The sequence below is a fragment of the Saccoglossus kowalevskii genome, chromosome 13, assembly GCF_978046115.1.
Source record: "Saccoglossus kowalevskii chromosome 13, keSacKowa6.1, whole genome shotgun sequence".
NCBI lineage: Eukaryota > Metazoa > Hemichordata > Enteropneusta > Harrimaniidae > Saccoglossus > Saccoglossus kowalevskii.
This window is the reverse complement of record NC_140653.1, coordinates 21,473,094-21,486,626: the sequence shown is the minus strand read 5'-3', so window position 1 is coordinate 21,486,626 and position 13,533 is coordinate 21,473,094. Positions and strand designations below refer to the sequence as shown.

The following is a 13,533-nucleotide window of genomic DNA, read 5'->3' as shown; positions in this document are numbered from 1 at the left end:
CATTATAAACATGTTGTGGTGAACATTTGTAATTATTATTACACCGAATAAACCTTAAAACGGAAATTGTGACACTTAATCGTGACAATATTCCATGCAGGTCATCCTCGAAGAGCTGAATGCATGTAAGCAAAGAATCCAAAAGCAGTGATTTAATTTTATAGAGTTTTTTCATTGACGCCTTTTTCACCTACATGGTTTTATAAACCTAATTTCAGCAGCTTCAGTCTGACGAAGAATTAATTTTTACAAACACACACGGCGCCATTCTGTGCGCAGCAGTACGCAACACGGCTTATGTCAATACAATTCTCTTTCAACAAATACATTGTAGACATACTATCAAAATACACAAAATACGTAACAAAAACACATCGATGCCGTCCACGGCAAGTTCACGACTTACTATTGTTAGAGAGACGAGTTGCGCAGCCGCAGATTGAATGTCTCAAAGCGCGTAGCCGAGCGGGCTGGCGAAACTCATGACAAACGCGACTAAATCTTTAAAAATTCCTAGTTTTCTCTCCAGTAAAATAGTCAAATAATGAAAGCAAATTAGTTATTTCAAGAATATAGCGCATTATATTGTGTTTCTTCGACAATTTATTGGCGGAAATCAGGTAAATTCGGGAGGAAGGTACCCGGATGGAGGCAGACATGCGAATATGTCAGCAGGTAGCAGGAATACTAGTATGTCTACCTGTAATGCGCGAGTCTGATTGGCTGTCATGAGGTAAAATAATATTTTATGTACCACTCATTTCACACTAAAATGATATAAACATGTAACATAATAGTCACATCTTGGCACATAGACCGGTGTTAGCAGAACGCATTATATTCGTAATGATTACAACGATACTACAGATAAAAATACACTTTTTTCAGTTGCTAACCACAAAAAATGATATTAAATCAATGAAGGAAAGTGGCAGACAGATGCGATGTTAAATTTCGATTTAATTTCACGTGTAACATATTAATTCCCATCTTTGTTTCAGAAATGTTAAGGAAACGCAGGTATAATTTCAGAGTGACATCCAGAGTAGAACGCTAATATTATGACAGTATGGAGACGGTATAACCGGGTCAGCGGACTCAGTCAGTTAAGTTGAAGCACTTGTATGTATGTGGCTGACGAGTATTTCAAAACGTTAGGAACTGGCAGATTTGTAAAATTAAGGGTTGTTGGCCAACAAGACACCATGAGCTGTAATATATGCGAAGTTTACTAAAACCACCACGATTAAGAAAATACGTTATACCAGCATTAAATTCCGCCAGTGATACTGAATATTTGTTATCGCAAGTGACCACAAGGGACACGGGCAGCACAAGCTTTGAAAAACCAATGCCAGCTGATACTGAATAAATCATGGACGATAGTGCTCGAGAGCCCATGGGAATACATGCACAAGTGATGTTCGGAAAACCGGATTCTGTTCACTCGATAAATTGACTTTGATATGGACTCTGGAATGCAGGGGACGTTACTTTTGCGGTATCAGCCACCTAGAGATGTGGTTAGAAACTGTGGCCATAGACATATATAACACTAATCAAGTATAAACGAGGTGTTTGCCAAAGATATGGTAAGGTGATATCGTGGATTCATCTACAAATATATTGTGAACATTCCAATATACTTACAACTGCGAGATATTTAATCCATCAAACGGCTCCCAACTTAATCTATCAATATCGTTATTCTGTAAATCACTGTAAAAAAAACAAAGTGAAAAAATAGTTAAAAATAGTTTTGAGTGTTCTTGTTAAACATGGCATTACAAAATCACAGAAGAAAATAAATTGATAATGCATGTCTAGTGAAGCGGAGAAGAGAACACAGGCACATGTCCAAGATTTCAAAGCAACGCACTAGTTTAATATGGTAATGAACGCGCGTCATTTGTGTATTTATCGTGCACCTACTTCCGTCCCAGATGGTGCTTAATGGAGTTAATAGTTCCCGATGGGTCGAAGTAATAACACACGTGTGGTAATACATATTTAAATCTCAAGCCAAATGAACAGAAGTGGACAGAACCTTAACGGACGTATCAGTCCAACACTCAAAGAGGAAAGATCAAAGAAGGAACATTTACAAAACTAATGAGAATAGGCTAATTAATTTACGGGAGATGTGACCTTAATGTTTCTGTGAATATTTTCTACGTTCAGTTGCCCGGTTTTTGAACCCGGTGCCAAGCGGACATCTTTGTCATGTACGTCAAAATGGAATGAATAAAATACAATTTTCGGCAACAGGATATGTACATCATGAGGCCTGAATGCTTTTACAAACACACATCCTGCTTATTAATTAAGCGATTTGCTGCATAATATGCGTTTTGTACTCCACTGTACGGCAATTCAAGTGCGCGATTATCATACGCGACCGCGATTCGGATGGGAAAGAAAAAAAACGACCTAACTGTAGGAAGATTGATAAATAGGCGTTACTGTACAATATTTGATTAGTTGCAAGCTGGGGTTACTAGCCTTCATTGTTAAAATGTAATATGTTGTAAAAGCCCCAGCCTTTGTGTACTTTGTATAACGTATATAATCAAGGTGATTTAAAATTGGAAAAGACGACAACAAAGAAGCCAAGATTTTGCGAGCGAAGTTAAAGGGCGGCAGTCGTCGTGCTGCGTCCTGTTCGATATGGAACTCATAGTGACGTATACAACGCGTGTAAAATACATTGTTTATTTACATAAAATTCGAACACGCGCTGCGCGACGACCACCGCGCTTTAAGAACGAGCGAAAGTTCAAGCGTTTTATTGAAAAACACATAATCGACTATTAGTCGTCCTTTAAAAGGACGAGTTTGAATGTATTCATGCAAATTACAAATGAAGTTGAAGTGTAGGCCATATTTGTCGTAGCATTAATATTAACTTCCGGATTCTGGCGACAGAATTGGTCGATATTAATATTATCTTGTTGCGGGTATAGAATAAGCGCTGGATATTCTACTAGGAGATATTCGTTCAAGCATTATGACGTGTACGGAGCCCCCCCCCCCGAGGTTATGATGTAACCCACCGCGGCAAATATAGAACGTCATGTTTGCACAGTATAATAGGATGCGGTTCAAATTGATGAAGCGGCAAGGAGTTTATCGTGGCAGATTAAATATTAGAATTTTATCCGCAGGATTGTCATCAATATTATTATCATTATAAGTATTGAAAGCCTCCGGGCGATATGTATAAAATTATAACAAGACATCAGCGGGAAAATATATACTTGCTGAAAATACTGAATATAGAGCAGCTCGCGACTATTAGATCGATTTCATAAACGAACTAGTATTCACTCGGACTAGTGAAAGAGTAAAATATACAAATTAGGGGGAGGGGTCAAAACCTTGCGTGCGAATCTCTGAATCGATTTTTCTTTCTCTGCTGGAAAGTAGAATTAATTAAGTACGTTTTGACCGGAGTCCATGTACGTATGAATGGGAAAAACGTATTTAATACTGATAAATAGAACGCATGAAGTAAACACGCTCAGGGCAACTGCCAAGGTGATTATGCATACGGGGAAATTATTTTTGAAATATAAATTATATACCGCATTTAGCAACGAATTTGGAGATGACCCGGTCTACACGAGGAAGCCCTCTCTCATTCAATTCCTTAATGATAGTGTGTCAAAGGAAATGACGGAAATTTACAGACAAGAGTTTGTAAATTGATCAATTTCTATCATTCATCCTGTCTATTGGGAGACCAGAGTTCAAGTCCAGCTATTTTGCATATGAAGTAAACACACACGCCCTCTTTGTTGCTAACATTGTGTTACAGTATTTTCTACGCCACGTCATTGGAGACATGCGATCTTTTCTGATTGTAATTTCAGGCGTGTATTCATGCCACTGCGATACATTGTAGTGCTATTCACGAGGATCCAATATGGACGAAAACATATTTTTTGTAATATTGTTGTTTGATAAAGCATGTTGATGATCAAATTGCTTATAATGAATACATTGCTTTTGGGGCACACACAAAAGTACTGGTTCGATCAAAAATAAAAATCGCTTCCACGCATGCGCATCAAAAAGATCAGTGCCATAGCCTGACATGTAGGCGTGAGTGGCGCCTTCGCCGGCCGAACGGCATCATACCTCACTGGGTTTGGAGCATCGAGGAGGGCGCAACTCACGCGACATTGTCAGGCTAATCAGTGTCAATGCGTACTGTAGTAAATTCATCAATTTGAAGTACCCAACATCAATATTAAAATTACATGTTCTTGTTAATTTTTCATTTTCAAAATAAGGAAAGTAATAAATAAGCATCCTTCTACTGGGGACTTACTGTCCTTTACCGTTTTTTTAACCTGATTTGTTTTTTTGAATTTAGAAAAGCAGGCTAACCGAGCCGAAACGTTATCATTTTTTAAATTTTATTTAATTTTACTTTTACGAGATTAAAATAAACGAATTTGCCCACTATGAACGGGCGATACCCATTTAAATTATTCTATATTTGCAAATCATTTGACTAAAATAATCATTTTATATTGGATTTAGTGACAAAGCAAAATAGACAATAGAGTCTGGTAAGATGTTGTCACGAATTCATTACACTGCGGGGTAGCAGTTTCACTGAATATCACTTGCATATCATTTACAAACATTTGCATAACATTTGACTAAAATGTGCATTTCATATTGGATTCAGTGACAAAGCAAAAGAGGCAATAGTGTCTGGTAAGATGTTGTCACGAATTCATTACACTGCGGGGTAGCAGTTTCACTGAATATCACTTGCATATCATTTACAAACATTTGCATAACATTTGACTAAAATGTGCATTTCATATTGGATTCAGTGACAAAGCAAAAGAGGCAATAGTGTCTGGTAAGATGTTGTCACGAATTCATTACACTGCGGGGTAGCAGTTTCACTGAATATCACTTGCATATCATTGACAAACATTTGCATAACATTTGACTAAAATGTGCATTTCATATTGGATTCAGTGACAAAGCATTTACATATCAGTGGCGTACTATTAGATACATCGTATAATGGAACGTTGACAGAGATCGTATTTTCTCTATGCACTTGCATATCCAATTTGGGTCAATTTAAGCCGTTTTATTTCGAGAAGGGATTACAAAAATAGAATCCAATTGACAGCGACAGGCACGTGGTATAGCGAAAAGAAATTAACGTCACGTCACTTACATGAAATGCAGGTTTCGGTTACCGTAAAACGCTCGTGGAGTTATCTTTTTTACTTTGCAATTAACGATCGTCCTGAGGATGTAAGAGAGAGGTTAAAAGACGGTGAACATGAACATGAACGTGACAAACAAACCATAGTACTCTGCTAGTACGCTCTTACGGAAACAACTGAATTCAAAGTTGCAGGAAACACATTATATATATAAGCCAGGCGTTGTACATCGTCAGCGGATATGTCAGAGTTTTAGGGTTAGGGTTATTCTAAAATTCAGTGTATGGATAATTATTTTCAAGTCTGAAATATTTGCCGTTAATGTAGTTGGCTGTCATTAAAACTAGACTACTTTGACCTTTGTTATATGGATTTGATATATGCAGATGCTCATATAATCCGAATAATATGGTCATCAAACTACTTTTCGCACAAAAAAATGTGTAAAGACCCCATGAAAATGGCGATTTTTTGTGTCATTTACATTGGTTCCTATGGTGAAAAAAAATGGTATCTTAAAATGTCGTTTGGATACTTAATGTGAAAAATCACGTAAGAAGAGCAGTGTCCCGAATTATTGGGAATTTCTGAAGAATACTATTTTTTAAATGACTATCAACACTAATTTCGATAAAACGAATTGTTCAAATACATCCTACCACGAAGAACTGTTCAACAGCCAAGTTTATAATATGGTTAAATTGACGATATATTGCGACTTTAATGTTTGGACAAAATAGAAAGATATAAATTTGGTTCAAAACTGTCAAAATAATTATAGAAACATCCCCCCAAAATGGGAAAACTGACGTTCTTACCCGGAAAACATCGTGGTCCCAAAATGATTAATATTAATTATCACATTTTACGACTGATATTAAGATAAGATCAGTTGAAATTGGTGATATGATATATACATGGTGACATATAATATATAGGACTTAGAATCATATACTAGTATGGCATGATATGATAGGACACGAAATATTAGAAGATATAATATGACAAGACACAAGACATGATATATGATGAGAAACTTACAGTTTCTCGAGGCGTAGTAGGTACTGCAGCGAAGTCTCGTTAATTTCAAGAAGGTCTCTTTGGTTTTCTATAACACTGTAAAAAAAAAAAAAAAGAATGAACAAAATATGTTCTGTCAAGTGGGGGAGTCGTCACTTGCACAGTCGTTGTTTACGAACAAGCGCCTCTACCCATGAACCTTTGCATTTTTTGGCATGCGTTGTTATGTGAATGTTTTGGACATCAGGACTGAATTTCCACCGCTTTAAGTTGTTTTTTTCATTTAATAACTTCTCACGGGTATACAAGACAGGTAGGCGGTGCGGTGCTAGATAGATCGTCTGAGTCTCAGCCTCGAACCAGTCATAAAAGTGGAATTGTACCGCGCAATTGTGTTTGAGCCTGATTGGCAATAACTTAGGTCAAAATGTACTTGAAACATCGTGAGCAGTCAGTTCAGTGATGTTGGCACTTGGCAGTTTGTTCAATTCAACATAGTAGTCACCACACTAATGTCTATACACTGATATACGATTAGGATGTGTCTACTACGAATATACGTATATAAATAGGATGAAAATGTGTATCAAAAAATATATCACCTAAGCATAACAGATAAAATCTCATTTACCAGTTGACATTTCTACCGAAAAGTAAAAAAGTTTCCATTCGTCGACTCCATGAGCGATTTTTTTATTCATATAGAAATATACAATTACAATCATATAAGAAATCCATTGTAATTATGGGACAGCTGATAAGAACCGTCGCCATTTTTATTATTTTACATGACAACCCACCTAAAAAACTTATCTAGCCACTAAAGCTGGCAAATATGGCGCCAATGTCACCCCTAAAATGATGGATATAAAATACTGATGATATTATGTCAAACATGTAAAGGCAGTCAATACTCATGCATAAATTTTAACTTGCCCCCCCCCCCTCATTCAGAGCAAGGACCGGAAAATAAAAATAGTTTTATCATCACACTGCAAAAAGCAAGATTAAAGAATCGTTAAGTCGCATCTCTCGAATCATTTCGCATCAATGCGAATTCATCGTCATGGTAACGCAAATTATTATCGGGCAGCTTAGGATGATGACTTTAGATATATCATTTCTTTATCAGACGGATAAATAAAAAAGATAATAAATATGAAAATGATTGTCCTTCTATATCACAAGACTGCAAACAAACTCGTCTTAGTGGCAATTTGACCGTGTTATTTTTTCTTGTGGTGAAGACATTAATGTTTGTTATATCCCAGACAAATAGCAAATCGTCGCAAAATTACTGAGGAGTAAGTAAACCAATCTACGCGCAAACAAACACACACACACACACACTCTCAATGAGTAATTGAAATCCTTCTGGCAAACTTCCAACCTTTGACCTTTGACACGAAACGTTCAGGATGTTAAACACTCCATCATTAAGCTTTCAGGCCCCTGAAGCATTCGTATCACCCCAGTGACAGGACCATTCATTCACAATATTCAATAAATAGAAATGAAGTTCTCAACATTTATGTGTGATTTACTGACGCAAGTGTGACGCTTTGCGAAAATAAATGCTTCTTGGATTACCCATGATGCAAAGTGGACTTCAGAGGGAAGGAATGTTCGATTACTAAGTTCAGACACGTGTTCCCGTATTATGTCATTTTACAATTGCTTCCTTATTATTCACAAGTATTGAACCGCGTTCTACGATTGCAATCAGAGATTTACAAGTGTTACCTTATTATCTTCACAACAGCGTTTCGTAATAGTGCTCAATTATTTGCCCCAGGAATTCACAATTGTTTCCTTATAATTGTGTTGAAAATATCACTGGTAAGTGTTCGATGTTGCTCTCAAGAATTCACAAGTGTTCCGTTATGCTCAAAAAGTTGAAAACAGATTAAACAGTGATCAACTCTTAAAGATGTAAAAGCGTTCTCTTAATTGTGGACAAATTCAACATACCAATTTTTCGAAACGCGCGCGAGACGGTCTCACTAATCTCAAACGTCGGTGAAATGCGAAAACAATGTTTTTATATTGTGTATGACCATCTGACGGTGTCGTCCGTCCACTTCATGGAAATAGTATGACTACTTGAAATGAAATGTGTTTAAGGTACGTTCTATATATGTAAATGAGTAGGAAAGGCCTATCTTTACATACTACGTGGGGTTACGTAGACGAGGGACTGCTCAACGCTGTTGTTGTATCACAGTATTCGTTTCATCACGAACATTACAACCGAAAAAGTTTTTTTCTTTTCACAAACATTATTCGCAAAACACTCACTGACAATTATAGCAAAATTACAGTTATTGATCTCGTTGTCATCGACCGAAGTCAGAGGCAATAACTGTTGTATTACCCCTAAAGAGACAGTAAGCGTTATGATATCAGAGACCAGTAACACACATTACGTCAGAGGCAATAACTGTTGTATTACCCCTAAAGAGACAGTAAGCGTTATGATATCAGAGACCAGTAACACACATTACGTCAGAGGCAATAACTGTTGTATTACCCCTAAAGAGACAGTAAGCGTTATGATATCAGAGGCCAGTAACACACATTACGTCAGAGGCAATAACTGTTGTATTACACCCTAAAGAGACAGTAAGCGTTATGATATTAGAGGCCAGTAACACACATTACGTCAGAGGCGAGAAATACACAGGGAGACAAGCCAAATTCAATGTCCAATCATACGATCACGTGACTGTTTTGGCCAATAACATTGACTGTCTCATACTTGAGAGATAATAAATATAATATATTATTATTATTATTATTGCGGTAACATTCTACGGATTAGATCAAATGAAAGACGAATTACAGCTAATCCGATATACGTATATTAGTATTATATACATGAAACCAGGTCATTCTTTATAAGGGTTTCCTCTATCCTATGCAAACAACTAATACGGTGATCGGGCATAAATTAAATGCTACGATCCGTCTGACAAGTCGCCGAATTATCATACTTTGCGATGACACATCCGCTGAAAAGATTGTGTCCAAAACACGAAATAATCTCATAGCAGGTCGTCTAACAGGACCAATCGACAATGATTCCTGTCAACAAGAAAAGATCCCGGTGTGTTGGTAAATCCAATTGCTAGAAATTCACATAATAACCACTGATCTGCATCCTGTCACACGCTATTATCTTCCGTGTACTCGCATTCTCTATATGCGCAATTTGATTTTAATAGATGTTTGTCGGAAGTGTAGTATACTGTAGCTGGAGTAGTTCAAATTTCCCGTGTGCGCATTCTATAATAAAATATGCTATCGCGGAATCGTAATGACCTTGTTTTTTATTGTACCTCAATAACTAAATTAAAAACCTGATTCCATTAAACTTTTCCCGTCTTAGCGGGTGTATATATACCTTCATGATATACATGTAATACTATTTACGTAATGTAGTTGTGGCTTGACAGTTCATGTTATGTAGAGCCTTACTTTCCCGGGGAAACGGCGCATTAATCAGCACCATGGTTGGCACACGTCATAATTACGCGTTTGGAAGCTGTTCACTGATTTGGATGACAGTCTCTTACATGGCAAGCACGTATATTGGGAATAAATCAATATACCGTATTTGTTCTATTAGAAGTGTATCTCCAACAGAAGCGTCATGATACGCGATTACATTGTATATGCGAACACACAACACACGTTGATTTTCTGTGTGCTCATGCCATGTGAGCAGGTTATCTTACGAAAGTTGGGACGATGATGCAGTTAACAATGAACCTTACTAGGCACTGCTGAAAAAAGTGTATCGGTGAGACGATTTATGAGGGTAAAATTAACCCGAGCGAAGAATCTTAATTATTTTTGCATGTTGTATATGTGTGTCTAAAAATGGATATATTCCTTGAAATCTAGCCAAATATACACATTAAAAAAATCTAACAATTAAATGACATAATATTCAATGGTCTTTCCCTTCCCATAATACAATGCGCACTAGCTCGATGCGTTTAGTATCACTTTTACAGGTGACAAACGTTAAAAAAAGGTCACATGGCATCAAAGTCGGTTGTTGATGTGGTGCAATATACATTCTGTACAATCAATTTCTGTATTAATTATTTGCCCTCGGTTATACGGTTCGCAATTAGATGTCGTATATTCTTCGTTTCTTCGTAATATCATGGACACCTAATGATGACATTGTAACGAATATGCTTAAACAACTACAATGAACGTCAAATTATCGTACAAAAGTAAGACTTCCAAGAAGCGACGGTTACCATGGCAAACTCTGCTGCTCATACGTCCGTAACACGAGACATGAATAGTTTCACGCCCACAAATCAAAATTCTCGAGAAAATTGGTAACTGTGGGCAGCCACGGTAACCAGGCAACCGGGGATCGAGAGATGAAGACTCTCCTTGGCGGTGGGATGATGACGCGACTAGAGAGAAGCTAAAACCTCCTGATGTACCTCGATGCAGTATTTGAAAGCCGGAAGTATCTGCGATTATGCTATGCCGAAATGAAAACCAAGCCGGACGTTGTCGATAGTCACCCTCGCATTTTAACAAATACGTGGAAAAAAACAAATGCCCGTTAATAGACATAAAAAGCAGATGAAACAGATTTGAAGGTCGGCAGTATTATAGCGAACACCCGGCAGCTCGCCCACAAGAGCAACAATCGGAATTGATGAACTTAAAACAGGTGAAATATCTCAAAAATGCTATTTATAAATGCAAAGTGTATTCTTTGTTTAATTTTATTAAGTTAACCACAAATGCTATAATTATAACGAATGTTTCAACTGACCATAGGCATCATTTCCGACTACCAAAGCGACTAAAAATGCTCACACCACATGGGCGGGGCTGGGGGTGTCAACCCCGCAATAAGCAATTCAGAGAATAGCTTTCATACCATAGTGGAATTGTCAATAGTAAATTCAAATGCTAATCAAGTACTTTCTTGATATCAGTCTTAAAATGTAAAAATTAATTTTAATCCTTTGGGGACCATTATGTTTTTTGCCGAAAGTTGGGTGCGAACGTTTAGCCTACTTACTTTTATGATTTTTTTAATAATCATTTTAATAATTTTGAACCAATTTGAGAATTTTTTTGGGAAAACTGTGGAAACAGATGTTGAAAAATACTGCGGATGCTGCCAGTGATTTTGAAAAAAAAAAACTGTGGACGCATATGTTGAAAAAAATGTGGATGCTGATGAGAAAACTGTGGACGCTGATGTTGAAAAATCTGTCGATGCAATTGTTGAAAAAAATTGGATGCTGAAGTTGAAAAAACTGTGGATGCTGAATTTGAAAAAAAACTGTGGATGCAGACGCTGAGAAAAGCTTGGAAAGATGTTTCTGATTGAATAAACGCCACTTACCCAGAGGCGTAGCGTAGTTTTTATGGAAACATTTTTTCCCTGCGATTTAAATGTGCATTGTTTTTCTGGTACTGGCATTTGCCATGATATTTTCCGTGCAATATTTTTCAATTCTGCCCCCAAATTGTCGACCTTTACTGAATAGAAAGTATTTTGTTCATTTAAGCAAAGGGTATATATTGTACGTTTTACTAGGTGTTTACTGAGATCATGGACAATATAAATATGATTCCTGCAATATTAGCATTTGGGATCGCGTACCACGGGTGAGAACATAAGAGGCTGGTCTGCTATCGAACGTGTTTTCTATAACGATGGCTGGGGGCGCCGTTCATTGTCACACCATCTCACGCGAGAGTTACGCCCAAAGCGCGATAACTTGAAAAAAAGCAGCTAGGCTTAGACATGGCAATTTTATATATTCTTATTTAAATCGTGGCCCAACTCGAAATTACCACGCGAGAGATTCTATAAACTTGTGCCATAGGAAACAATAATTGGCAATACAATAAACAAGCAGCCTGTTGACGTGATATAGCTCTGCTGTACAGTTGAACATTTTTACCAAAATTATTCACCAAAATTAGAAAATTAAACTTATTGTTGACAGAATGAACAAATATGACTGAGGTTCACCAAAAGTGTCCACATATGAAATATAGAAGCAATGAGGCTTGCCATGTTCAAGAAGAGGTCAAAAATGGTTTGTTTGTTTTTTTACCAAAAATGTTCAGTAAAATTAGAAAATTGAAGGTAACGTCACAAAATGAACAAATCTGAGAGAGGTCCACCCAAGGATAATATAAGTATCAAAGCAAACGAACTGGGCCGTTTTCTAGAACAAGTCGAAAATGTAAAAGTTGACGCCGAACGACGACGGACAATCAGTTACTGGTATATATCATCATTTTTACCTCCATGTATATATGAACTGCTCCGCTCTGCCGACTAAGTCGAAATTGAACCTAAAAAGCGACGATAACAATTACTGTGTTATCGATTCATTGTCCCTATAGGTTTCATATATAAACGCCAAGTTTGAAAGTTAAAACATTTTGAGAAAAAAAGAGCCAGGTAGCCCAGAGTACACGACGAAAACTCATAGTCGCTTAACTCTAGACACTCCTCCTGACACCCTCAATGATAAAGAGCTCCTGGAAAGATCGAAGTTAAAACCAACTGTGAACGAAATCACACCTAAAAAGACCATATACACATCTTGTATCACAAGATTAACATTAGAGCAACATTATGTAAGCAAATATGCAAATCATCTTCCAATTGACACATACACAGTATTTACAAGCACGCTTACCGAGTACATCATGGAGGTAGAAAAGAGATCTCTTTTTCTACCTCCGTGAGTACATGTAGTTCAAGATGGTTGAAGTTTAATTTGGAGAGAAACAGAGTATGCGTTTATACCAGCCTGTACGAGATGCAAAACACCTCACCAGAACTGTAAGACCACCTTGCACACCAACTTTCGAAGATAATTATTATTGATTTAAAATTCACCACTCGGTGATTCTGCAAATATGCAATTCACATCTTGTTTTCACAGACACACTAGTGTATCACCATCATACACATTAATTGTTAAAATGACGAGTGTTCAAGTTGAATTTCTTTAGTTATGAAATAGTTCCTCTAATGGGACTGTGGTTGTGACATTAAAATGACCTCCATGCGGACGCTGGGGAACACTATATTCAAACGTTGGATTAGAATCAACGCCCCCATTGAGCGTATAAATCTGATATATTGGGATCAGATCTAACAAAATGTAATACTGCGATTGACCCACCAAATATATATGTATATACTCCACTCCAAAGTCGATCGAGAATAAAAGGAAAAAAAACATTGAGGCCACAATATTCGTCCATATTTTGACTCAACAGATGAGGTTAAAAATAT

General features: G+C 37.1%; 1 protein-coding gene across 1 annotated transcript in view; it reads right to left on the bottom strand.

The window, feature by feature from the left end:
• LOC100369434 (NT-3 growth factor receptor-like) overlaps nucleotides 1-13,533 on the bottom strand; it is a 45,243-nt gene that overhangs the window by 19,864 nt on the left and 11,846 nt on the right. Inside the window, exons 3-5 of the mRNA XM_085507062.1 lie at nucleotides 6,243-6,317; nucleotides 5,210-5,281; nucleotides 1,651-1,719 (exon numbers count right to left, since the gene is read on the bottom strand). Coding sequence (XP_085363188.1) covers nucleotides 1,651-1,719; nucleotides 5,210-5,281; nucleotides 6,243-6,317 — 216 coding nt within the window. The remainder of the gene's footprint in view (nucleotides 1-1,650; nucleotides 1,720-5,209; nucleotides 5,282-6,242; nucleotides 6,318-13,533) is intronic.